Raw genomic sequence first — 27,606 nt, forward strand, 5'->3', positions numbered from 1 at the left:
GGGTGCGTGCGCGATGACGTCAGCACGCTGACTCCGTGCTCCTTGCGTCTCCTTTGCCGAACACTGGCGGCCGGTCTTCGATAGGGCGTTTTTGCGGCAATTTGGGGCCACGGAGATTTAAAAGGCCGAGGAACTTGGGAAGGGATCGCTACGCCCAGCCCTTGGGCCTCCCGGTCCAGGATGGACAAAGTCTGTGCCATTTTTGGGGGTTCCCGAGGCATTGGCAAGGCGGTGGCCCAGTTAATGGCCCAGAAAGGCTACCGACTGGCGATCGTCGCCAGAAACCTGGAAGTGGCCAAAGCCGCCGCCGGTGAGCTCGGCGGTAGGTACCGAGCTGGAGAGGTCCGGTTGTGTGGCGGCGGTCAGGCACCTGAGTTTCCTCATCTGTGAATCGAGTGGGTCGGTCTCTCACACACACACAAGATAGAGACCAGGAAAAGTTTCAGTGAATGCTTCTTGCTGCCTTGTATTCACTGCTGTTACGTTTTTCTGACCAAGGGAGAAAAACTGGTGCTCCTTACTGGGTTTACCCTCAACTACCAGTGTTTGCTGGGCGGGATGAAAACCACTGATAGAGCTTTCAGGGTTTTTGACCCAGCCAGTTTTCAGGTGGAATCCAAGAGTTAGCAGAGGATTCTTTCATTTCCTTGAATCACGTATCCCATGAATGACTGGTTTTCACGTAGAAAGTGTGAGTTCCCAGGTGACTTACTGTTTCTTAAAGCATGAAGGTGGTAAGAAAAATAAGCAGTTGTTTTAGGTTTTTAACATTTGCATTCGATGTTAAAATGGTAACTTATTAAATAGGGAATACCTGATTTTCCTTTGAATTTTTTCCCCATTTACTCTAGATCTAATTTTAAAGTAGTGCAGCAACAAAGAAGTTGGGTGTACGTGGTATCAGAACTCTGAGAAGGAAGTTGATTTATTTCGACTGGCTGAACTGGGGGACTCCTGTCCTAATAAAAACCGAGCCCCAAATAGAATTTTTGGGTCCCTTTTATACAGAGGAATTAAGAGTGGGGAGACAAATGGTGTTTGTATGCAAAAAGACTTTTTGTTAGTTTCTTCAAGTGTTTTATCTGAGTATTGGATAGGTTATTTCTTCCAGGTAAGCTTGAATTAAGGCATATCCGCCACATTCCAAGTCAGCTTTTAGCCGAACCCCCCACATTACAGCTTACATCACCCTGAATATCCAAAGTCTATAGAGTTTATACTTCTCATTTGGCTTTCTAGGCATATGTGGATATAAAATAAGTTTGGATTTGTGCACAGGTTATATTAGTATTAGTGGACTTTATAGAGAGATAGGTAACAATTGCTTTTAGTAAAAAGTTATAGCAGCTTCCTGCCTTGTTTCACATCTTCTGTTGGTTAGCCTTGTACAGTAGTCATTATGATAGGTGTGCTGTTGTGCTTTGGTAGCGTTTGAAAAAAGAAAAAGAGAAACTCTAGTCTATGCTTAGGACCAAGAAAACCAATCTAACAAAAATTTATCAGATTAGTCTAAATTTCAGGAAAGGAATATGAAGCCCAGAAGACTATTAAATTGGGGTCATTGTCAAAGTTATAAATATTAGAAAATGAATCTTACAGAGCATTGTGAACATAAAAGATGCTTAACAAATGTGTATTCAATATATTTTAAATTCCAGTAATTTATGAGTAATTCTAATCTCATTTTGTTTGTGTAGGAGACCATTTGGCATTTAGCTGTGATGTTGCCAAAGAACATGATGTTCAAAATACATTTGAAGAGATAGAGAAAAATTTAGGTCCAGCTAATTTCTTGGTAAATGCAGCTGGTATTAACAGGTTGGTCACAGATTTAAGTTAATTTCTAATAAGTCTTTTATGAGTGTGAATTAACATACTAAAGGAAGTTGTTTTACTTCTTCTTGGAAGAAAAACCCTATCTATTTTAAAACTTAGTCTTTCATTCTGACACCTCTTCCTATTGAGGTATAACATATGGTACGCTACAATTTTGTAGACAGTAAGTATGTACAGTTCAGTCAATTTTAACATTGTAGTCACCATCCATATTGAGTTAAAGAACTTTTCCAGGACCCCAGAAGTCTCTCACCTCTTCCCAATAATTTCCCATGGATAAACACTTTTCTGAATTAAATCACCACACATAAATTTTGCCCATTCATTAACTTGTAAAAATGGTATTTTAGAGTATATATTCTTTTTAAAAATTATTTTTATAGTGGTAACATATAGACAATTTCCCATTTTAGTCATTATCATGCTATCATGCATACAATTCATTGATATTAACTACATTCACAATATTGTGCCACCAACACCACCGTCCATCACCAAATTTTCATCACCCCAAACAGAAACTTCCCGTACAATCAAGCAACAACTCCCTATCCCCATCTTCCCCGGCCTCCACTGTAATCTACTCTCTGTTGCTACGTATTTACTTATTCTAGGTATTTCATAAATTGGATCATACAATATTGGTCCCCTTGTGTCTGGCTTATTTCATTCAACATGATGTCTTCAGAGTTCATCCATGTTGTAGCATGTATCAGAATTTCATTGCTTTTTATCTCTTCATCCACTGATGGACACTTAGTTTGCTTCTACCTTCTGGCTGTTGTGAATAATGCTGCTATTAATATTGGTATAAATATTAATATATCTATTTGAGTCCTTCCTTTCATTTTTTACCGGTATATACTTAGAAGTGGAATTGCTGGGTCATCTGGTACTTCTGTGTTTAACTTTCTGAGCAACTGCCAAACTTTCTCACAGTGACTATACCATTTTACATTCCCACTTGTAATATGTGAGGGTTCCTCTTTACCTTGCCAACACTTGTGTCGTCGTCCCCCCCTTGCTTTTTAAAAAAATAATAGCCATTCTAGTGGGTAAGAAGTGGTTTCTGATTGTGGTTTTGACTTGTATTTCCCTGATGGCTAATAATGTTGAATAAGCATCTTTTTATGTGCTTACTGGCCATTTGTATATCTTCTTTAGAAAAATGTCTATTCAAGTCCTTTGCCCAGTTGTTTGTCTTTTTATTATGGAATTGTTGGAGTTCTTTTTATATTCTGGATATTAAACCTTTTTCAGATATATGATTTTAAAATATTTTCTCATTATAAAGCTGTCTTTTCACTTTTTTTTTAAGATTTGTTTTTTTTATTTCTCTCCCCTTCCCTCCCCCCCCCCCAGTTGTCTGCTCTCTGTGTCCATTCACTGTGTGTTCTTCTGTGACCAATTCTATCCTTATCAGTAGCACCAGGAATCTGTGTTTCTTTTTATTGCGTCATCTTGCTGTGTCACCTCTCTGTGTGTGCGGCACCATTCTTGGGCAGGCTGCACTTTCTTTCACTCTGGGCACCTCTCCTTAAGGGGTGCACTCCTTGTGCATGGGGCTCCCCTACGCGGGGGACACCCCTGCGTGGCACGGCACTCCTTGCGCACATCAGCGCCGCGCATGGGCCAGCTCCAGACGGGTCAAGGAGGCCTGGGATTTGAGTTGCAGACCTCCCATGTGGTAGACGGACGCCCTATCCATTGGGCCAAGTCCACTTCCCTCTTTTCACTTTCTTGATGATATCCTCTGATGCACTAAGTTCTAAATTTTGATGAAGTCTAATTTGTCTATTGTTGTTGTTGTTGCTTGTGCTGGGTATTCTTTTTTAAGATGAATTTGGGACAGAAAATTTAGAATAGCATATTGATTGCTGAACAAGGCATAGTATAGCAGTTGCTCATTTAATTCATCCTCTTTTGGCTACACAGCAGTAATTATACTCTTTCAGTAAAATATTATATATACATTTTTAGGTTTTTTTGTTTGTTTTATACTTTTTAATGTTTGCATGCTGTTTCTTTTGTAGGGATAACCTTTTGGTGAGAACAAAAACTGAAGATATGATATCTCAGCTTCATACTAACCTCTTAGGCTCCATGCTGACATGTAAAACTGCTGTGAGGACTATGATTCAACAACAGGGAGGGTCTATTGTTAATGTAGGTGAGTCTTCACCTTTGTAAATTTATTATTATCCCATACTATCATAAAAAAATATAATCTGCTAATTTGGAATTCATTCATGGGTGAAACTTGGATGAAATTCATCTTTGTATTATGTATGGGGGAGAAGAAAAGGCCCTAGTGAACTGATAAACGGGTATGACAGGAATCACAAATAACGTCCATGGGGGTCAGGAAGGTGTTAAATTTGTGTTAGAAAAATGATGGCACAAGCAGTGTGATAAATGGCAAAGGACATCCAGCCTCTGTGTCCAGAGGCAATGTGGAATGTCAGGGCAACTGCTGATTAGATCAAGTATACTGTTGATATGTAGGAACGTGGTCCCGGTTTTGCCAGCTATTTGGATTTTTCAAGAGATATTTGGTATCCGGATTTTTATGTGAAACCTAACTTTAAAAATATGGGTAAGGACTTAAACATTTTTAGATTCAAGGGGCAAAAAATGATCTATAACAGTTGCATGAGATAAATCTAGTGCAGAGGTTTAAGAGAATATTTAAATTAGTTTAGAGAGTACATTTTTCAGTTTTTTAAAATGGATGTCAGTAGTTCTTAGCCTTCAGTTCATATGGCTTGTGGGGCAGATATACCACGTAATATGGGCCTGGGTACCTTAAAATGCAAATTGACTTGAAATTTTACTTTGGTTTGTAATTTGAAAAGAGTGCTATAGCACCTACCCTTTAATTTTAAGTGATAATATCTTAAAAGACCACAGAAGGGGGGTGATGCTCCGTTAAAGTAAATGACCTTATTCTTTTTAATATAGGAAATGGCTTTCCAAGCCAAAATTCAGAGATTTTCTCTTTGAAAATGAGAAAAGGAAAGGACACTGCATTAATAAACTAAATAGGCACTAGAACATTTTGGGCATTTACCCTTAAAAATGAAAGGAGTCAGTTTTTCTTCTTATAAAAGAGATTTGTAAATGAGTACTCTGCCTTCTAATACAGCCAGCTAATGACTCTGGGATCTTGTAAGCTGGCACACTGGCCTGTTTGTATCACCTGATATCATTGTGTACCATTGTTTAACTCTAAAAAATCCCCTTTTGAGGTGTGTTTTTTTAAAAAAATCAAAATCAGTCTGTCGTATATGTGCAACACTTTTAGAATCCCAATAAAAGTAAATAAAAATAGATAATTGAAAATAAATTAAGAATATCTTATTACAGAAAGGAATGCTTTAAACTGCTAAAAAATTCATTGGTGTTTCAGAAGTTATCACTTACTCTAGTAGCTTTTTGTCCAGATGAACAATAGTGGGTGGCATGAACCAAAGTTACCAAAGCTTCCTATTTTGCCTTTATTCCATACCTGTATTCCTTCCTTTCTCTGTCTCCCCATATTTCTCTTTCACCCAAATATACAAATATACCTATTTCTGTCCAGCTGTATTTCTTCTGTCTGATGTCTCTTCTATTTCTATATTATACAATTCTCTTCCTTTGTCATTAACTGGCCATGATATATAGTGTAGATAAGTATTTTCTTATTGGACTTGATTATAATACAAAAAGTGTTTGGAATATTTTTTCCTAAAATAAAATTACTTTATACAATTTTTTTTTCAATCGCCCCGTGTGGCTTTTTTTGTTGTTGTTGCGTCACCTTGCTGAGTCAGCTCTCCATGGCACTCGTGGGCCAGGTGGTGCGCGGCGGTGTCTGCGGGCCGGGTGGCTCTCCGCAGTGTGCGAGTGAGCCTGCCTTCACAAGGAGGCCCCAGGACGTGAACCCAGGGCCTCCCATATGGTAGACGGGAGCCCAACTGATTGAGCCACAGCTGCTTCCCTACTTTACACAATTTTTGTGAGGTTCTTGATTAATTTTTATATCATAAGCACAGATCAGTGGTACAGGAAATTACTTCCCACTTCTGTTTTGCAAGAATTTATTTGCATGCAGTTTATATTTGAATTATAAAATATTCTAGCATATTTATTACATAAGGTCGTCTAAGATTCTTTACGAGGCAACACAAGTTATAATTTTGAAAGTAACCACAATTTTACAGAAAGATTGTCATTAAAACTTTGCTAATATAGATTGATAGTGGTTCAAATTTAAGTAATTTATCGTCACTTGAATTATTTTTTTTGTGACTTGAATGCTTCCTTATGTTTGTACTGTAGAATCGTAAAATTAATCAGACTTTTTCTGACTTTTCTTTCTGCCTTTTGACCTCTTTCTGCTGGAAGCTTTTATAAACATTACAGAATTTACATCGTATTTGACTTATTCATAGATTATAGCAGGTCCCTTTTACTTATTGAATCATATCTCAAGCCCCTGGTCTAGCATTCAAGGTTTTATATTGGCTTCTTTCAGATCCTGTTTTCTGTATGTATCTGGAGCACACTTAAACTCTAAGTCTTACCACTCAAATGACAATGGTCAGGATTTCTAATTTTAGCACAGGACAAGACAAAATGGTTTTACCTTTTTTTTTTCTTTTCACTATAAAGTAGCTGGATTGTCAAATAACCCATTAACTGGTTTGCATTTGCTTTCTTTTTTTTTTTTATAGGAAGTATTGTTGGTTTAAAAGGCAATTCTGGCCAATCTGTGTACAGTGCCAGTAAAGGAGGATTAGTGGGATTTTCACGTGCTCTTGCTAAAGAGGTAGCAAGAAAGAAAATTAGAGTGAATGTGGTTGCACCAGGTCAGTATAAACTTCTTATTAAAATAACTTTATTGATTATGATTTTTGTTTTATAGAGAAGGAAACCATTCATTGGTCCATTAATTAGTACTTATTGATTAAAATTTGGATAGGATAGTTCTAAAATGATTGTGAAAATTAGTAAACTGGGGTTTAGAGAAAAATGCTTACACCTTATATTTCATATAGTCTTTATTTATAAATTTTGCCCTAATTAAAGATAGAGAGGGTCTTAGAGATCATCTACTCCAGTCTATTTGACAGTCTAGAAGACTGGGAGCTAGGAAACAGAGTGACTTGCTTGCTCAAGGTCATACAGCTGTTAACAGTTTATAGGAAAACTATTACTAAAAGCCTTTCCTTTTGATTTCCTATGAAGAGAAGCTGAAAAATAATGCTCCCTCAAATTTCCTTTCAATTATTACAGGATTTTGATCTTTTTATCCTTTTGCTAATAAGGTCTGTCTAAAATTGAAACCTTTCAATTTCTTAGCTTTTACCTTTACATTATTTGTCTTTTGCCAAGTTACTGGATGATAAAACTGCCGGCTTTTTTAGTTAGGAGGATAATAAAAAAGTGATAAAGCACAAATATAAATTATTTCTCATTAGCTGGTATATAAGAAATTTTGGTTAATTATTTACTCGACTTTTAAGTAAAATGAGTATTTTCAGATACCACTATCAGTTAGCCATGGAATCTTTGTTTTAGCTTACTGCAGGTGTTTGGAAATTGATTATCTAGGTAAGAAAAGAGTTATTTTAGTTCTGCTTGTTTATATGAGAGAGTGGGCTGAACTAGACCTTTGCCCTCTTTTCATTTCAAATCACTAATGGCTCTAGCTTGGGCCCTAAACTTGGTGTTCATTGGTGCTGCTATTTAGCCAGCAGGTGTCAGGGATTTATCAGAATGTTCTATTATGCTTTTTGCTCTATAATATGCTTTCATCCCAGTCCTTTGGTAGGTCACAGAGACTTGTTAAATTTAGTCATTCTAAATCCATGAATATTTGATAACTGATTATGGATTGGTGCATTCATTTTTTTGAAACCAAGGAAAAAGGAAAGATAATCTCAGAACTGCATTATTATCTTGACACTGACTTCTATTTGTGTATGCTTTATAAAGCTGATAGATTTCAGTTTTAGCTTAGTTAACCATATATGAAGGAATATAGAGTATCTGAGATTTTGGACTGCATGTATTTGCTTTTCTCTCTTTTAGGTTTTGGGATAATATGGGTAATTAAGAGTTCATTATAGTTCATGATGTTTTAAAAGCTGGGTGGGTTGGGGGTAATGTAAATGTTCCCAACTCAGAATAACTCAACAGATTGCCTGGAGTATCTCTTACATATATGGTTATGTTAAGTTCTGAAGTTACAAAAAGAAATAAGACATTTCTGCCACAAGGAACTAAGTTATAGTGGGAAACTTAGACATGTAAACAAATAATTATAGTGTCATGTACAGAATGTAATAATAGAGGTGACTATGTGATGCTGTGGAAAGTTGAAAAAGGAATGCTTAATTTTTGCCCTGAAGGAATTCGTTGCCAAGGCTATTGGATAGTGGGAATCCTTTGTATAAAAAGGAATAGTTGTAAGAGTGTTATGGAAGTGTGTTGGTAAGGCTTTTCTTTTTTTGTTAAGATACATTTTATTTATCTCCCCCACCCTTGCCACTTGTGTTTGCTGTCTGCTTTCTGTGTCCTTTTGCTGAGCGTTCCTCTGTGTGTGCTTGTCTTCTCTTCTCATCTTCTCTTTAGGAGGTGCCAGGAACCAATCCCGGGATCTTCCGATATAGGAGAGAAGTACTCAATTGCTTGAGCTACCAAAGCCCCCTGGTTTGTTGTGTCTTTCATTGTCTTTTCCTCTGTATCTCTTTTTTTTGTGTCATCTTATTGAGTCAACTCTTCACATGAACCAGCTTGCCTTCACCAGGAGGCCCACAGAATTGAACCTGGGACCTCACATATGGTAGTGGGGAGCCCAACAGCTTGAGCCACATCCACTTCCCTATTGCTTTTCTTAAAGATCTTATTCTACTGCGATTTATACTACAGAAAAAAACTGTTGCTAAAAATTTGGCAATTTTGGGCAACTTTTATTATATTTATATAATATCTTCTTAAATTGGTTATATATTTATCAGGTTTCAAGGAACTGGTATGCTTCATTTGTCATAAACAAAGTGCAAGTAGAAATAATAGAATTAAATGGATTTTGTAGATTATTTATTACCTTTATTTAATTTATTTATTTTAAAGATTTATGATTTATTTATTTATTTAATTCTCTTCCCTAACCGCCCCCCTCGGGTGTCTGTCTGTTCTCTGTGTCTATTTGCTGCGTCATCTTTGTCCACTTCTGTTGTCAGCAGCACGGGAATCTGTGTTTATTTTTGTTGCATCATCTTGTTGTGTCAGTTCTCCCTGTGTATGGCACCATTCCTGGGCAGGCTGTACTTTCTTTCGCGCTGGGCGGCTCTCCTTATGGGGCACACTCCTTGCATGTGGGGCTCCCCTACGCGAGGACACCCCTGTGTGGCACAGCACTCCTTGTACGCATCAGCACTGCGCATGGGCCAGCTGCACACAGGTCAAGGAGGCCCGGGGTTTGAACCGCGGACCTCCCATGTAGTAGACAGACGCCCTAACCGCTGGGCCAAGTCTGCTGCCTATCTTTACTTTAGATAGTAATTTCAACCAGATTTCTTTATCAGATATAACAGAGCTAACAAAAATCAGAATTAACAATATATTTCTTTTTATGTCCATTTTCCTCATCACCTTCAAGTGGAGATTAGCAACAAAACAGTTTAAAAAGTAGATTATAACAGAAAAGAAAAAAGGAAAATAAATTAGACTATCATTTTCTTCCTTATATTACCGACTGCTTTTAAAAATCAGTTAATTGCTAAGCTTTGATCTCGCATTAAATATGAAATAAATTTCTTACCATGGATAAATCTTACTGATTAGAAATATTAAAAATGAGAAGCAGAATATTTGATAGCTGGAACCTAGAATAGATCTGTTACTTTAAAAAAATATAGGTTATATATGTTTTGAATAGATAATACATATACACGATATAAAATTCAAGTGCAAAAAGATATACAGTAAAAAATTAGTCTTTTCTCCACTACCCTTTTGGTTCCTTTGCTCAGAAGCAACCGCTGTTAACTGGTTTCTTCTGTATTCTTTCATATACAAGCCAATAAAATATATTCATTTTTTTAAAAAGATTTATTTTTTAAATTTATTTCTCTCCCTTTCCCTCCCCTCCCCAGTTGTCTGCTCTCTTTGTCCATTTGCTGCGTGTTCTTCTGTGACCGCTTCTGTCCTTAATCAGTGGCACCAGGAATCTGTGTTTCTTTTTGTTGCATCATCTTGCTGTGTCAACTCTCCATGTGTGCGGTGCCATTCTTGGGCAGGGTGCACTTGCTTTCGTGCTGGGTGGCTCTCCTTAGGGCTTGCATTCCTTTTGTGTGGGGCTCCCCTAAGTGGGGGATAACCCTGCATGGCACGGCACTCCTTGGGGGTATCAGCACTGTGCATGGGCCAGCTCCACATGGGTCAGGGAGGCCCGGGGTTTGAACTGTGGACCTCCCATGTGGTAGATGGACGCCCTATCCATTGGGCCAAGTTTGCTTCCCAAAATATATTCTTTTTTAGAAAGATACAGACTGTATCATACTATTCACAATGTTCTGTGCCTGGTTTTATTCACAAAACAGTACATCTTGGAGATGATTCCAAATTATTCCATACAGAGCTACTTCACTTTTTTTTTGTAATAACAGCTTTGTGAAGGTATAATTCATATACCACGTAATTCACTCATTTAAATCGTGCAATTCAGTAGTTTTAGCATAGCTGTGTAATCATCACCACAATAAATTTTAGAATACTTTTATCATCCCCAAAGCAATCCTGCACTCATTAGCATTCCCTACCTTTTTCCCTCAAAGCGCCCCCAGCCTCTGGCAGCTACTCATCTACTTTGTCTCTGTAGACTTGCCAATTCTATACATTTGATATAAATGGAATTATATAATATGTGGTCTTTCATGACTACTACCCTATTTATCATGGCTGAATTAAAACAGACAGTAATGTCTTTTATGGTTCTACTTATTTATTTTTAAAGATTTATTTATTTATTTATTTATTTCTCTCCCCCCTCCCCCCGGTTGTCTGTTTCTGTGTCTATTTGCTGCATGTTCTTCTTTGTCCACTTCTGTTGTTGTCAGCAGCACGGGAATCTGTGTTCCTTTTTGTTGCGTCAGTTCTCTGTGTGTGCGGCGCCATTCTTGGGCAGGCTGCACTTTCTTTCACACTGGGCAGCTCTCCTTTCGGGGCGCACTCCTTGTGCGTGGGGCTCCCCTATGCAGGGACACCCCTGTGTGGCATGGCACTCCTTGTACGCATCAGCACTGCCGGTGGGCCAGCTCCACATGGGTCAAGGAGGCCTGGGATTTGAACCATGGACTTCCCATGTGGCAGACGGACGCCCTAACCACTGGGCCAAGTCCGCTTCCCTAAAATAATTTATTAACCTTTTACCTCTTGATGGGTATTTAGGTTGGTTCAGTTCTTTTGCTGTGACAACTGATGATGATGTGACAATATTTATACATAATTTATTTTGTACATGTATGAGTATATGAGTATAATTCTGGGAATGGATTTACTGAGATCACGAGAGTATGTACATTTTTAATATTGACAAGGAGTATAGTATTGCTTTTATTTTATAGGATACCTAAAGTGTTTGCCACTATTTTTTTTTAAGTGAAGAGCCTGATGTTTATTATTTAGAGAAAATCTTGTTGACAAATGGGTGCATAAATTTGACAGTTCTTCAGCAGGTGCTCTAGGTGCTTGTATATATTATTTGGCATGGAGTTGATTTTTCATACTGCTTTCCTATACACTTTTACAAACAATATTAAAGCATACAAAAATGGGAAGGAGATGTGGCTCAAGCGATTGGTCTTCTGTCTACCATATGGGAGGTCCTGGGTTCAGTTCCTAAGGCCTCCTGGTGAAGGTGAGCTGGCCTGTGTGGAGAGCTGGCCTGCACAGTGAGCTGATGCAAAAACAACAACAAAAAAGAGACACAGAGGAAAAAGACGAGAGACACAGCAAACCAGGGAACTGAGGTGGGTCAAGTGATTGAGCATCTCTCTCCGACATTGGAAGGTCCCAGGATTGGTTCCCGATACCTCCTAAAGAGAAAACAAGAAGGGAAGAAAAACAGACACAGAAGAATGCACAGTGAATGGACACAGAGAGCAGACACTGAGCACAAGTTGCGGGGGTGGGGGGTGGGGGGGGCAGATAAATAATAAAATAATACAAATTTGTGCTGGTTAAAATTTTGGTCTAATTTTTAGCTAGAAGCTTCTTTCTTCTCCTTTAGAAAGGTATTTGGAGTTATTTTAGATCTAACCAGGTCCTAAAAACTTGTACAAGAGAATGGACTGAAGAAACTTCTATTTGAGATGGTACATAAATCAAATAGTGTACTATCTCACAATTGTTATTGGTGATAGGCCAAAATCCTGGTGTGTTATTTAAATATAAAGTCTGGGAAACGGACTTTGGCCCAGTTGTTAGGGCGTCCGTCTACCATATGGGAGGTCCGCGGTTCAAACCCCGGGCCTCCTTGACCCGTGTGGAGCTGGCCCACGTGCAGTGCTGATGCGCGCAAGGAGTGCTGTGCCACGCAAGGGTGTCCCCCGCGTGGGGGAGCCCCACGCGCAAGGAGTGCGCCCGTGAGGAGGAAAGCCGCCCAGCGTGAAAAGAAAGAGCAGCCTGCCCAGGAATGGCGCCGCCCACACTTCCCGTGCCGCTGACGACAACAGAAGCGGACAAAGAAACAAGACGCAGCAAATAGACACCAAGAACAGACAACCAGGGGAGGGGGGGGAATTAAATAAATAAATAAATCTTTAAAAAATATATATATATAAAGTCTATGCTGCATAGAAAAATACAAAAACTAAAATAATGACCTAATAATATGGAATTGAGATGTTGGTGTTTATTTGTACTATATAGCTAGCCAATACAGATAAAGGAAATATATTTTCTTTTAGAGAACATAAAATTATAAAATTTAAATTCTCATTGGATAAGGAGCATGGACTTTTATAAGGTTATCCTTTTTCCTTAGGAGGTAAGAAAACAGTGTGTGCTGAGTGTGTTGTCATGTATACACAACTAAACCAGAAGTATCCTTGTTCTAAGTGCATGTCATTTCACTTCTCTGTTTATTGATTTGAGGAGTGATTGCATTGTAACTGGTAGGAAATCTCTCTTTGTCCAACAAGGGATGATATAGCATCATTTGTTGGACAGTGGCAACTACTCTAATTTTTATAGCCCAGCTTCAGAGGCATTATAAATATGTGTAATAAAAGGAGGACTAGAACAAAATTTCTAGAACTTTACAAGTAAAGTGAAAGTATGATATGGGAGAAAGACCTATGGAACCAAGGAGAGAGAGAGAGAACAAACTGGAAAGTAAGGCAAGCATAAAGATGGTTGTGTAGGATGTTTACAAACTACTAATCTCTGCTCAGGTCTTATGGTATACTGTGTAGTACTTAAAAGATGGTTTATGTGCACTGCTCTGGGCTGTGAATACATTTACAAATGATGATGACATGGTTCATCATTAGCAAAAAATGGCATTAACATTTGGTAGTTAGCCTAGAATAATTGATCATTAGAGACTGGCTTCACATTTTTTACTTGATTTCTGATAAGTTGATAAAATGAGGAAGGATATATATATATATATATATAAAGCTGCAGGTGATGAGAGAAAGGCTTTTGGTCATTTAGACATGCTCTTGTCCTCCATATCAAGCATCATAATTAGAGAGGAAAGGCCAGTTTTGGTGCATTCTTCCCTTCCTTTCAACTTGGCAACTGATGCCCACTTTACTTCTTAGGGTTTCGGTGCAGAGTTCAATGTGGCTAGCTCCTATTTCATGATTAGTCACTCCCAGTATCCATTCTACATTTGGCACACTTTTTCCATACCATCCCTAAATTATCAACACAGTATATCTTTGGCACTGATGTAAGAATATTACAGTATTGTTGTTAACCACAGTCCGTAGGTCACACCAATTGTATTTTTCCCATGCTTATCCACATTCCCACCACCCTGCAATAGTGACGTACATCTGCTCTAGCTCACAGAAGGACACTCTTGCATTTTGTACTATCAACCACAATTCTCATCCACCTCTGGGTTCACTGTGTTATTCAGTCCCTAGATTATTCTCTAGCTTTTTTTATATGGCATTTAGATCCCTTTTCAGCCACAATTCCATTTATAAACCAGTTGCTACTTACTATAATGTGTTACCATCAGCTCTATCCATTTCCGTACTTTTACAGTCAAGTTAATTAATTGGTTCTTCTCAACCTTCCTCTTATTGCCTAATAACCTATAGTCTTAAGTTTTAACTCCATGTGTCTTTTTTTCCTATTTAGTTCATATTAATGAGACCAGTCAATATTTGTCCCTTTGTGTCTGGCTTACTTCACTTAGCATAATGTCTTCAAGATTCATCCATGTTATCATGAGTCCCAATATCATTTCTTCTACTGCAATATAATATTCCATCATATGTATATACCACATTTTGTTTATCCATTCATCAGTTGATAGTCACTTGGCTGTTTCCATCTTTTGGCAATTCTGAATAACACAACTAAGAACATCATTGTGCAGGTGTCTGTTCATGTCATAGTTTTCAGTTCTTCCGGATATATTCTTAGTAGAGGAATTGCAAATCATTTGGCAGTTCTATATTTAGCTTCCCGAGGAACTGCCAAACTGTCTTCCACAGAGGTTGTACCATTTTACAATCCCACCAGCAGTGAAAGAGTGTTGCTATTTCTCCATATCCTCTCCAGCACTTACTATTTTCTGTTTTTTTAATAATCACCATTCTATGTGGTGTTAGATGATATCTCATTGTCATCATTGTCATTTTGATTTACATTTCCCTAATAGCTAGTGATATGGAACATTTTTTTCACGTGCTTTTTGTCCATTTGTATTTCCTCTTTGGAGAAATGTCTATTTAAATCTTTTGCCCACTTTTAAATTGGATTGCTTGCTCTTTTATTGTTGAGTTGTATGACTTCTTTATATAGAATGGAAATCAAACCTTTATTGGACATGTGGTTTCCAAATATTTTCTCCTATTGAGTAGGCTGCCTTTTCATCTTCTTAGTGAAATCCTTTGTATCAGGGAAGTGTTTAAGTTTGAGGAGGTCCCATTTATCCATGTTTTCTTTCTTTGCTTTTGATTTTGGTGTAAGGTTTAAGAAACCACCACCTACCACCAAGTCTTGAAAAAGTTTCCTTCCATTTTCTTCTAGGAGCTTATGGTTCTTGCTTTTATATTTAGGTCTTTCACCTGTTTTGAGTTAATTTTGTATAAGGTGTGAGATAGGGGTCCTCTTTCTTTCTTTTGGCTATGATATCCAGTTCTCCTAGCACCATTTGTTGAATAGACTGTTCTGTCCCATCTGGGTGGGTTTGACAGGCTTGTCAAAAATCACTTGACCATAGATGTGAGGGTCTGTTTCTGAACCATCGTTTTGGTTCCATTGGTCTATGTGTCTATTCTTATGCCAATATCATGCTGTTTTTACCACTGTAGCTAGGTAATATGATTCGAAGTCTGGAAGTGAGAGTCCTCCAACTTTGCTTTTTCTTTTTAAGATATTTCTGACTATTCAGGCCCCCAGCCCTTCCAGATAAATTTAATAATTGTGTTTTCCGTTTTCTTAAAAAGTGCTGGTGGAATTTTTATTGGGATTGCATTGAATTTGGGCAGAATTGATACCTTAATGATATTAGTTGAGCCACATCCGCTTCCTGATACCTTAATGATATTTAGTCTTCCAATCCATGAGCATGGAATGTCTTCCAGTTATTTAGGTCTTTTTAAATTTCTTTTAGCAATGCTTTGTAGTTTTCTGAATACAAGTGCTTTATATCCTTGGTTAAGTTTATTCCTAAATATTTGATTCTTTTAGTTGCTATTGTAAATGGAAATTTTTTCCTAATTTCCTTCTCAGATTGCGCATTACAATTATATAGAAACACCACTGGTTTTTGCATATTGATCTTGTATCCTGACACTTCACTGAAATTGTTTATTAGCTCTAGCAGCTTTGTTGTAGACTTTTTGGAACTTTCTAGATGTAGGATCATATGGTCTGTGAAAAGTGAAAGTGGTACTTCTTCCTTTCTGATTTGGATGCCTTTTATTTCTTTTTCTTGCCTGATTGTTCTAGCTAGAACTCTTAGCACTATATTGAGCAACACTGGTGACAGCGGGTATCCTTGTCTTGTCCCTGATCTCAATGGGAAAGCTTTCAGTCTTTATCATTGAGTACAGTGTTACCTGTGGGTTTTTCATATTTGGCCTTTATCATATTGAGAAAATAGGAATTCCTTAAATTCCTATTTTCTGTAGTACTTTTATCAAGAACAGATGCTGTATTTTGCCAAATGCCTTTTCTGTGTCAATCAATAAGATCATGTAATTTTTCCTCTTTGATTTATTAATGTGGCATATCATCCTGATTGATTTTCTTGTGTTGAATCATTCTTGCATGTGTGGTATAAAACCCACTTGCTCATGATGAATATTTCTTTTAATGTGTTGTTAGATTCAATTAGCAAGTATTTCATTAAGGATTTTTGCATTTATATTCATTAGAGAAATGGGTCTGTAATTTTCTTTTTTTTGGTAGTAACTTTATCTGACTTTGGTATTAGGGTGATGTTTGGCTTTATAGAATGAGTTGGTAGTGTTCTTTTTTGTTCAATTTTTTGGAAGAGCTGAAGTAAGACTGGTATTAAATTTTCTTTGAATGCTTGGTAGAATTCGTGAAACCGTCTGGTCCTGGGTTTTTCATTTTGGGTATCTGTTTGATGACTGATTCAGTCTCTTTATTTGTGATTGGTTTGTTGAGGTCTTCTCTTTCTTCTAGGGTCAGTGTAGGTTGTTGTAGAAATGTTTCCATTTTGTCTACATTGTCTAGTTTTTTGCCATACAGTTGTTCATAATATCCTCTTATGATCTCTTTTATTTCTGTGTGGTCAGTAGTAATGTTCCCATTTTCATTTTTTTCATTTTTTGATTTTTTCCCCACCCCCACACCTGCCCTGCTATTTTTGCTGTCTGTGTCCATTTGCTATGTGATCTTCTGTATCTATTTCTCTCTCTCCCTCTCTCTCTCTTTTTTTGTCTTCTCATCTTTCTCCTCTAGGATTCAGAGGGATTTGATCCTGGGGACCTCTGATGTGGAGAGAGGTTCCTGGACTCTGCTGCACTTCACTTTGACTCTCCCCTTCATCTCTCTTTTGTTACATCATCATCTTGCTGCATGACTCACTTGCGCGGGCACTGCCACACAGGTACTGGCTCAATACATAGGCACTCACATGGGCACTTGGCTTACCATACGGGCACTTGCACAGGCACTCAGCTTACCACATGGGCCCTGGCTCACTGCGCAGGCTTGCTTTCTCTTCTTCTATTTTGCCAAGAGGTCCCATGGATCAAACCCAGGTCCTCCCATATAGTAGGCATAGGCCTTATCACTTGAGCCACATCCACTTCTCCCGTTTCCATTTTTTTATTTCTTTTATTTGCATCTTCTCTCTCTCTTTTTTTAAAATTTTTTTTTGTCAGTTTAGCTAAGGGTTTGTTGATTTTGTTAATTTTCTTGAAGAACCAACTTTTGATTTTGTTAATTCGCTATTGTTTTTTTTTCTATTTCATTCCATTTTCTTGCTTGGGGATTAGTTTGCTGTTCTTTTCCTAATTCCTCTAGGTGTATAGTTAGGTCATTGATTTTAGCTTTTTCTTCTTTTTTGATGTAAGCATTGAGGGCTATAAATTTCCCTCTCAGCACTGCCTTTGCTGCATCCCATAGATTCTGATATGTTGTATTTTCATTGTCATTCATCTCGAGATATTTATTGATTTCCTTCAAAATTTCTTCTCTGACCCATTGATTATTATTATTTTTCCCATTGATTATATAGAATGTGTTGTTTGGGAAGCAGATGTGGTTCAAGTGATAAGGCCTCCGCCTACCATATGGGAGGACCCAGGTTCGATCTCTGGGACCTCCTGGTGAAAATAAGAAGAGAATGTGTGCCTGCGTGGTGATCCAAGTGCCCATGTGGTGAGCTAAGTGCCCATGTTGCAAGCTGAGTGCCCACATGAGGTGTGGCAAGCTGAGTGCCCACATGAGTGCCTGCTTGGTGAACCAGTGCCTGCACGGCGAGCCAGTGCCTGTGCAGTGAGCCGAGTGCCTGCATGGTGAGCCAGTGCCTGCGCAAGTGAGTCACACAGCAAGATGATGATGCAACAAAAGAAAGATGAAGGGGAGAATCAAGGTGAAGCCAGCAGAGACCAGGAATTGAGATGGTACAATTGACAGGGAACCTCTCTCCACGTCAGAGGTCTCCAGGATTGAATCCTTCTGAATCCTAGAGTAGAAAGACAAGAAGAGAAGACAGAAAGATAAATAGATATAGAAGGTCACACTACAAATGGACACAAACAGCAAAAACAGCAGGGCGGGGGAGGGTGAGGGGAAAAATACATTTGAAAAACAGAATGTTTTGTTTAATCTCCATATATATGTGAACTTTCCCTTTTTCTGCCTCTTGTTGATTTCCAACTTTATTCCATTATGATTAGAGAAAGTGCTTTGTATAATTTGATCTTGTTGAATTTATCGAGATCTGTTTTGTGACCCAACATATGTTCTATCCTGGAGAAAGATCCATAAGCAATTGAAAAAGAATATACATTCTGCTGTTTTGGGGTACAATGTTCTGTATATGCTTATTAGGTTTAGTTCATTTATCATATTATTCAAGCTCTGTTTCTTTATTGATCCTCTGCCCAGATGTTCTATCCAGTGCTGAGAGTAGTGTATTGTAGTCTCCAACTATTATTGTAGAGATGTCTGTTTCTCTGCTCAGTTTTGTGTTTGCCTCATGTATCCTGGGACTTCCTGGTTAGGTGCATATACGTTTTTATTTACTTACTTATTTTTAAAGATTTATTTTATTTATTTATTTCTCCCTAATCCCTCATTGTTTGTACTTGCAGTGTCTGTTCATCTTCCTTGTTTCTTTAGGCGGCACTGGTAACTGAACCTGGGACCTCTGATGTGGGAGTGAGGTGCTGAATTGCTTGAGCCACCTCTGTTCCCAGCTTTGTTGTGTCTTTCATTGTGTTTTTCTTCTTGTGTCTCTTTCTGCGTCATCTTGTTGTGTCAGCCTGCTGTGCCTACCCGTTGCGCCAGCTTGCTCTCTTCTTTAGGAGGCACTGGGAACTGAACCAGGGACCTCACCTTTGGTAGGCAGGAGCCCAATCACTTGCACCACATCCACTTCCCTACAAATTTTATTTGTTATTTCTTCCTGGTGAATTGCCCTTTTATTAATATGTAATGTCCTTCATTATCTCTGATAGTTTTGCTTTTAAAGTCTGTTTGATCCTATGTAAATATAGCTATCCCAGCTTTTTTTTTTCGGTTACTGAATGTGTGGAATACCTTTTTCCAGTCTTTCACTGTCAATCTATTGGTATCCTTGGGTCTGAGGTGAGTGTCTTGCAGACAGCATATAGATGGCTCATAGTTTCTTATGCATTCCTCCAGTATGAATCACATGAACTTTTAAATGTTCCCTTTATAACTTTAATTCATTCAACTTTTCTAACAAATACGAGGTGATCTTTCTTTCTAATGTACTATCCAAGGTACCTTTGAAAATGAGTGTGTCCAAAGACAAACACTTTGGATTCAAAGAGCCCAAATTGTGCCTTAAGATAATCAGATTGTTCATTGATTATTAGATTGCCTATTGATTAATATGGCTCTTCACTTTAAGTTAGGTTTCCATTATAGTTTATCTGAAATTCTGCAGAGGCTGGTTGCCCAGTTTTATCATTGTCTGTGTCAGGTGGTTCTCCTTTTATTCTTGCATTCCTTCTGGCCATCTTGTTCTTAAAGATAAAAGGGAATAAAGTAAATTGTGCTAACTTTAAAAATAATATGGTAAGCTTTTATGGCAGAGGAAATTGTATTTCACAATATAATCTCAAAATATAATACACAAATAATGCAAAATTAGTTTTGTTATTGCAGTCCCTCATTGCAGTCTTCAGACTTTTATCAATAACCTTTTACCTGGTTACAAAGTAATATGTATTTGCTGTAGAGAATTTGGAAAGTAAAGAAGAGCACAAAGAAGAAAATAAAAATCATCACCTCTAATTCCAATATCTAATGATAATCACTATTAATATTTTGGTATATATTTTTTCAGTTATTAGCATATATTAGTCATTTTGTTTTGTTTTTCAGTTGTGGTATAACTGAGCTAATTTGTAAGCTATTTTTTTAATCTACAAGGCTTAATTTTCCCTATAATTTTAAATATCTTTCTATAGCATCATTTTTAATCACTGCACATTTTTCTCCTCTGTGGATGTACTGTGACTTATTTAACCATCTTATTAAAGGATATTCAGCTTGTTTCCAGTTTTTCTCTAATGAAACTGTCACTGTCATGGACTTCATTATAGAAGAATCTGTGATTACATCTCACAAGGATTTTAAGAAAAAAAATTTTTTTCTGGACTTTAAAAATGTATTTAATTGTGGAATATGTACAAACAGAAGCATTTACAAAAAACACATACAAATTAAAAATAAAAAGAATTGTTTCGATATTTAAAATGAAAACCTAAGACAGAAAAGTTAAATAATTGCATAGTATTACTTAATAAATCAGTGGTGATCCTAAGTCTCAATTAATCTATGACTTTAACATTTTTTATTTATTTTTATAATGACTGATCATTTCATGATCGTTAATTTTTTTTTAAGATTTATTTATTTATTTCTCTCGCCTCCCCACCCCCCTCCCCCCGGTTGTCTGTTCTCTATTTGCTGCATCTTCTTTGTCTGCTTCTGTTGTTGTCAGTGGCATGGGAATCTGTGTTTATTTATTTTTTTAAAGATTTATTTATTTATTTATTTCTCTCCCCTTCCCCCCACCCCTCCCCCCCCAGGGGGGGTCTGTTCTCTGTGTCTGTTTGCAGTGTCTTCTTCTCTGTCCGATTCTGTTGTTGTCAGCGACACAGTAATCTGTGTCTCTTTTTGTTGCGTCATCTTGTTGTGTCAGCTCTCCGTGTGGGCAGTGCCATTCCTGGGTAGGCTACACTTTTTCTTTCGCGCTGGGCGGCTCTTCTTACGGGGTGCACTCCTTGCTCCTGGGGCTCCCCTATGAGGGGGACATCCCTGCATGGCACGGCACTCCTTGCACACATCAGCATTGCGCATGGGACAGCTCCACATGGGTCAAGGACGCCTGGGGTTTGAACCGTGGACCTCCCATGTGGTAGATGGACGCCCTAACCACTGGGCCAAGTCCGCCACTTCATGATCATTAATTATTGCTTTCTTTTTAAAAGTGTAAATGATTGTATAGTATACAGAATTCTGATTTTATGGCTTAAGTATTTTATTAATGGTATGTATTTTTATGTCTTAGACTAATCTCACCAGATTTATATATATTTATATATATTATATATATTTATAATTAAAGAAGTTGTAAACATAGATTCCCGGTGCCGCTGATAAGGATAGAAGCAGTCACAGAAGCACACACAGCGAATGGACACAGAGAGCAGACAACTGGAGAGGGGCGGAAGGGGAGAGAAATAAATGAAAAATAAATCTTTAAAAAAAAAGTTGTAGCTTTACAGAAAAATCATGTTAAAAAAATATGCTGTATTTTGGTGACAGTTTGCGTTAATGTGTACCGTTAAGACTGATGAAAGAATATTAATTATTAACTATAGTTCATATACCATCCTATTATTAACACATTGTATTAGTGTGGTACATTTGTAACAATTCATGAAAGAACATTTTTGTACACATACTATTATCTGTAGTCCATCATTTAATTTAAAATAGGGTTCACTATGTTATATAGTCCTATGTTTTGATTCTAGTAACATACATGTGACGTAAAATTTTCCTTTTAACCACATTTCATCTACATAATAATGTGCTACTAGTGTCACCACCATCCATTTCCAAAACTTTATGATCAACCTAAATCGAAATTCTGTACAAATTAGGCATTAGCTCCCCATTTTTTACCTCCATCCCAGCCCCTGGTAGCCTATAATCTAAATTCTAACTATGAGTTTTCTTATTCTAATTATTTCATATCAGTTAGATCATACAATATTTGTCTTTTTGTGTCTGATTTATTCCACTCAGCATAATGTCTTCAAGGTTCATTCACGTTGTCGTGTGTATTAGGAATTCATTCCTTTTTATAGCTGAATAGTATTTCATTGTATGTATATATCACATTTTGGTTATCCATTCATCCATAGATACTTGGGTTGCTTCCATTTTTAACAGTTGTGAAAAATACTATGAACATCGGTGTGCATTTATCTGTTTGAGTTCCTGCTTTCAATTCTTTTGGGTATATACCTAGTAGAGGGATTGTTGGGTAATATGGTAATTCTATATTTATTTTTCTGAGGAACTGCCAAATTGTCTTCCACAGCGGTTGCATCATTTTACATTCCCATGAGAAATGAATGCATGTTCCTATTTTTCCACATCCTCTCCAACCCTTGTAATTCTGTTTTTGTTTTTAATAGCCAATCTAGTGGGTGTGATATGGTATCTCATTGTGGTTTTGATTTGCATTTCCTTAATAGCTATTGATGTTGAACATCTTTTCATGTGCTTTTTAGCCATTTGGATATCCTCTTTGGAGAAATGTCAATTCAAGTCTTCCTTCCTCTTCAATTTTTGGAAGAGTTTGAACAGGATTGGTATTAATTCTTCTTTTAATAATTGGTAGACTTGACCTGTGAAGCCATCTGGTCCTGGACTTTTCTTTGTTGGGAGGTTTTTGATGCCTGAATCAGTCTCTATTTGTAATTGAGATCTATTTCTTCTAGATTGAGTGTAGATTGTATGTTTCTAGGAATTCATCCATTTCATCTGTGTTGTCTAATTTGTTGCCATATAGCTGTTCTTGTATCCTCTTATGAGCCATTTTATTTCCGTGGGGTTAATGGTAATGTCCTCCCCCTCATTTTTCATTATATTTATTTTTCCTCTTTCTTTTTTTCCTTGTAAATCTAGCTAAGGGTTTGTCAACTTTATTGGCCTTTTCAAAGAACCAACTTTGGCTTTGCTAATGCTGTTATTATTAATATTTTTTTATTCTCAATTTCATTTATTTATGCCCTAATCTTTGTTATTTTGTTCCTTCTGCTTGCTTTTGGTTTAGTTTTCTGTTCTTTTTCTAGTTCCTTCAGGTGTGCAATTAGGTCTTTGATCTTAGCTTTTTCTTCTGTTTTAATGTAGGCACTTAGGACTATAAATTTCCCTTCTCTGGGTCCCATATGTTTTGGTATGTTGTATTCTTTCCTTTTTTTTTTTTTTTTAAATAAAGATTTATCTTTTATTTATTTCTCTCCCAACCCTTCCCCCCCCCCCCCCCCCCCCGCCCCATTGTCTGCTCTTTGTGTCTACTCACTGTGTGTTCTTCTTTGTTCACTTGCATTCTTGTCAGTGGCCCTGGGAATCTGTGTCTCTTTTTTGTTGCATCATCTTGCTGCATCAGCTCTCCGTGTGTGCAGTGCCACTCCTGGTCAGGCTGCACTTTTTCCGCGTAGGGTGGCTCTCCTTGAAGGGCACACTCCTTGCACATGGGGCTCCCCTACACGGAGGACATGCCTGCATGGCACAGTACTCCTTGCGTGCATGGGCCAGCTCACCACATGGGCCAGGAAGCCCTGGGTTTGAACCCAGGACCTCCCATGTGGTAGCTAGATGCTCTATCAGTTGAGCCAAATCCACTTCTCACTTGTTTTCATTCATCTTGATATTTATTGATTTCTCTTGCGATTTCTTCTTTGCCCCACTGATTGTTTAGGAATGTGTTGTTTAATCTCCTTATATTTGTGGATTTTCCCTTTCTTGTCTGTTATTGATTTACAGCTTCATTCCATTAGAAGGAGGTACTTTGTATAATTTCAATCTTTTTAAATTTATTGAGACTCTTTTTTTATGTCCCAACATATGGTCTATCCTGGAGAAAGATCCATGAGCACTTGAGAAGAATGTATATCCTGCTGTTTTGGGGTGAATGTTTCTATATATCTGTTAGGTCTCGTTATTTATAATATTATTCAAAATCTCTTTGTCCATATTGGTCTACTGTCCAGATGTTCTATCCAAAGATAAAAGTGGTGTATTAAAATCTCCCAGTATTATTGTGGATACATCTATTTCACCCTTCAATTTTGCTGGCGTTTGCCTCAGTTTTGCTGGATAAAGAATTTTTGGCAGGCAGATTTTCTCTTTCCGTATCTTAAAGATTTATCATTTGAAATTCTTTGATTCGTTGTTTCAAATTCTGTTTCTCCTCTGAAGTTTTAATTTGTTCCCTTGACTTAGCCATATCTTTCTTTTTGTTAGTATGGTTTGCAGTTTTTTGCTGATATCTGTCTGGGTATCTGATTATGTTGATGCATTAACTCTGAAGGTCAGTTTCTCCCTCTTGTCTAGGGTTTTATTGTTTATTGGCTGTGTGTTAAGACTTTCTTTGATGCTGGGTTCAACTTATTCTAGACCTTTAGAGTAGTCCATTTTCACCTGTTCAGGTTTTCTCAATTCATCTTCATCCGATTCTTGTCCTGGATATATGGTATAATTTTTAACATTGTACTTTTTGTGTAGTTGTTTTACCTCCAGGAGAAAGCTTCCTTTCCTCTGTTCCTTCTCTGGGAATTTGATCTATTCTCTTTGTTTTTGTGCAGCATTTTCTCCCTAGCTCCTATGAGTTGTCTAAATTCTCTCCCTTACTCAGTGCCCTCTTTTCCTTAAACTTTTCAGTTCTGTGTTACAGCAGTTCAGTTTAGCACCCCAAACCCCCCTTTTTTTCTCTCAAGCTTCTCGGCCTCTGGTTTCTTCCCTGTTGAGGTATCCCACCCCCAGGGAACCAAATTGGATCGATTCAGAAAGGTGGGTCAATCCAGAAAGTGGGTCACTCCAGAAAAATCCGTTTTGCATTTAGTTGTTATAGCCAACAGAAATTGGATTAAGTGTGTGCACCTCTTGTCAACAGTTTTGCCATGGTCGCTTTCTTTTTTATTTTTTTCTCCTGTGGCCCTTTTGTATGCAGCTTCACTTAGTGGTGTGTGCCTGGATCCCTGTGCCTGGATGTACATGGGGTTCTAACACACTGTCATGGGTGGCTCTATAGTCTATGTCTGTGGTTGCAGGGACTTGGGACATGCTGCCTCTGTGTCACTCCCAGATTGTGCAGAAATGAGTGAGGGAGAGGGATTCATATTGGCAGGTCTGGGACCAAAATTTCCTACCTGATCTTGGAGATTCTTTTTCTTTTGCTTTGAGTTAGCATTTGTGGAGTCCTTCTTGAACCTCTCTTATCCTCCAGAGTTCTAAGCAAGTAGAATTTTCCTTTTATTAGTTGATTCTGTGGGAAAACTTTTCCAGGGGATGTCTTATGTCATCATGTTGATGACATCACTTTTACAAGATGTTCATAATGATCTACAGTTTTTCTTTGGAATATATCTTTAATATGAATCATTTAGAATTGAATGCTTAAAATATTATGTAGTACTTTATACTTTGGTTTAGAACATGTACTCTGAGAAGTTTATTGCATACACCATACCATGTTACAATTTGAATTTTCTGTGTTACTTACATCAGAATTGGATATGACCGTAAGATTTTTTTCTTATATAGGTATTAGAAATACTGGTCTTTTAAATCGTTGGCTATCTTAGCAAAAGCAAATGGAATTGATTATTGTCAGTATTGCCAAATCAGCTCACGTGACCACCTTTGTGATGCCTTCTTTCCCTTTATCTTACCTCCCATACCTCTCTTCCCACTCAAGTGAAAATTAATCACTGTTCTGGCACTTTCAGTGTATTCACCATAGTTAGGTCTGTTCCCTCCATAAATTATAGGTTCCCTAAGGAATGGAATTTTGTTTTATTTGTTTGTTTTCATCCACTTACATTGTGCTACGAGTTGGGCCAAGTATTTGGAGGCCAAATATTTTAGCATTCAATAAATGTTCATTGAATTAAGTTGAATAAAAATGTAGACTTGCTTGCTTGGTTGCTAGCAAAACTGTGTATCTCCTAAACTGGGTTTTTCAATCTCAAGTCAGACTTTTGGGAGCAAATTAATTTTTATTTGAATTTGCGCATGTCTTAGTGTCTGCCCTTTTCAACTAAATAAAACAAACATTTCTCTTTTAGGATTTGTTCACACGGACATGACGAAGAACTTGAAAGAAGAACACTTAAAGAAGAATATTCCTCTTGGGAGGTTTGGAGAACCTACTGAGGTGGCACATGCAGTTGTATTTCTTTTAGAATCACCGTATATTACAGGACATGTTCTGGTAGTAGATGGGGGTTTACAACTCATAGTATAATTTATAGGTTATTCAATAATAATGGTTTGTAGAATCAGTGACACAGTTTGGTTAATAATTAGGCAGTCATACCTACATGGGTGGTGTTTGCTAAACAAACTTATTGGTACTTACAAATATGAATTTCCATCTTTTTATGAATATGTCTGAAAAGAATGATATGTAATCAATAGTGGTTTCTAAAAGGAATGTATCATCTATCTTTGGTTACCTTATAGGCTGTAGCAATTTTAGTGGAGGGCTGTTTTGCAAGTGGCCTAAACAGGCATTGTCTTTATATTTGTGTCTCAAAAGTGGAAAAAAATTTATTGTTTATTTACTTGACCAGGCTAAATTTTCTAGAAGTTAACTTTGTGGGCCATTGCCAAGTTAAATTTAAAGAAGAAATTCCTAAAAATAAAATAAATAAAATAAAGTAAATGAAGCTAAATGTATATTCCATTAGTAGCATAACCACAAAGGAAGAAACTATTCCAAGTCACTTTAAGCCAGAATAATGTGATGCATGACACTAGTGCAGTATATTTTAGGTACTGTCTGTAGCGATTCTGAAATCCAGTCATGCATATACTTCAGAGCCTCCTTCTCTGGATGCACATAGTCCTTGATTATGGCTGGTTCTATTCTCTGGAAGTGGTTCTCTAAGCCATTGTGCTCCTCATGGCTCTGCTCTCTGAGATGGAACATATCATAAGAACAGAAAGCTGCAAAAAGTTTTAAACTTCTTAAGTTAATCATGTTGGTGTTGGTTATATTTTGATTCTGTCAGATGTATATTATGGGATAAAGCAAGTAAGACATTTTGTGATATTCTAATTCTAATATTCAGAGTGTTACTGGGAGCTAGATCTTACTGATGTATTTTTTTAAATAAAAAGCATTTGTCCTGGTTTTGCATCAGGAAAAAAAAAGGATATTGGATAGTGGTCAATACTTTTGGCAACCTTGCTAGAAGTCAAATATTGTATTCCTTTTGCATTTGCCAGGGTTGATCAATTTTTATGTAGATTGGGAAACAACAGCAGTATCAGTAAGATGAATTCATGAATTTAGAATCTGGTTTAAATGTAATAAAGTAATAAATGGTATTACTTAGGCTTGGATAGCTTGGCAAAATAATCTGCAACTTTAAATTTAGTACAATCAGGAAGCGGATTTGGCCCAACAGATAGGGCATATGCCTACCACATGGGAGGTCCAAGGTTCAAACCCTGGGCCTCCTGACCCGTGTGATGAGCTGGCCCATGCGCAGTGCTGATGCGTGCAAGGAGTGCCGTGCCACACAGGGGTGTCCACCGCATAGGGGA

The 27,606-nt window shown here is 37.5% G+C and overlaps 1 protein-coding gene across 1 annotated transcript; it reads left to right on the forward strand.

Moving 5' to 3' along the window:
* On the forward strand, positions 1-27,213 carry CBR4 (carbonyl reductase 4). Its single transcript, XM_058309697.2, has 5 exons — positions 1-322; positions 1,698-1,818; positions 3,870-4,006; positions 6,555-6,689; positions 26,121-27,213. The coding sequence occupies exons 1-5, from the start codon at positions 181-183 to the stop codon at positions 26,297-26,299; spliced, it is 714 nt and encodes a 237-aa protein (XP_058165680.1). The 5' UTR covers positions 1-180; the 3' UTR covers positions 26,300-27,213.
* The last annotated feature ends 393 nt before the right edge of the window (positions 27,214-27,606 follow it).

This window comes from Dasypus novemcinctus, chromosome 1 (genome assembly GCF_030445035.2).
Source record: "Dasypus novemcinctus isolate mDasNov1 chromosome 1, mDasNov1.1.hap2, whole genome shotgun sequence".
Lineage (NCBI taxonomy): Eukaryota > Metazoa > Chordata > Mammalia > Cingulata > Dasypodidae > Dasypus > Dasypus novemcinctus.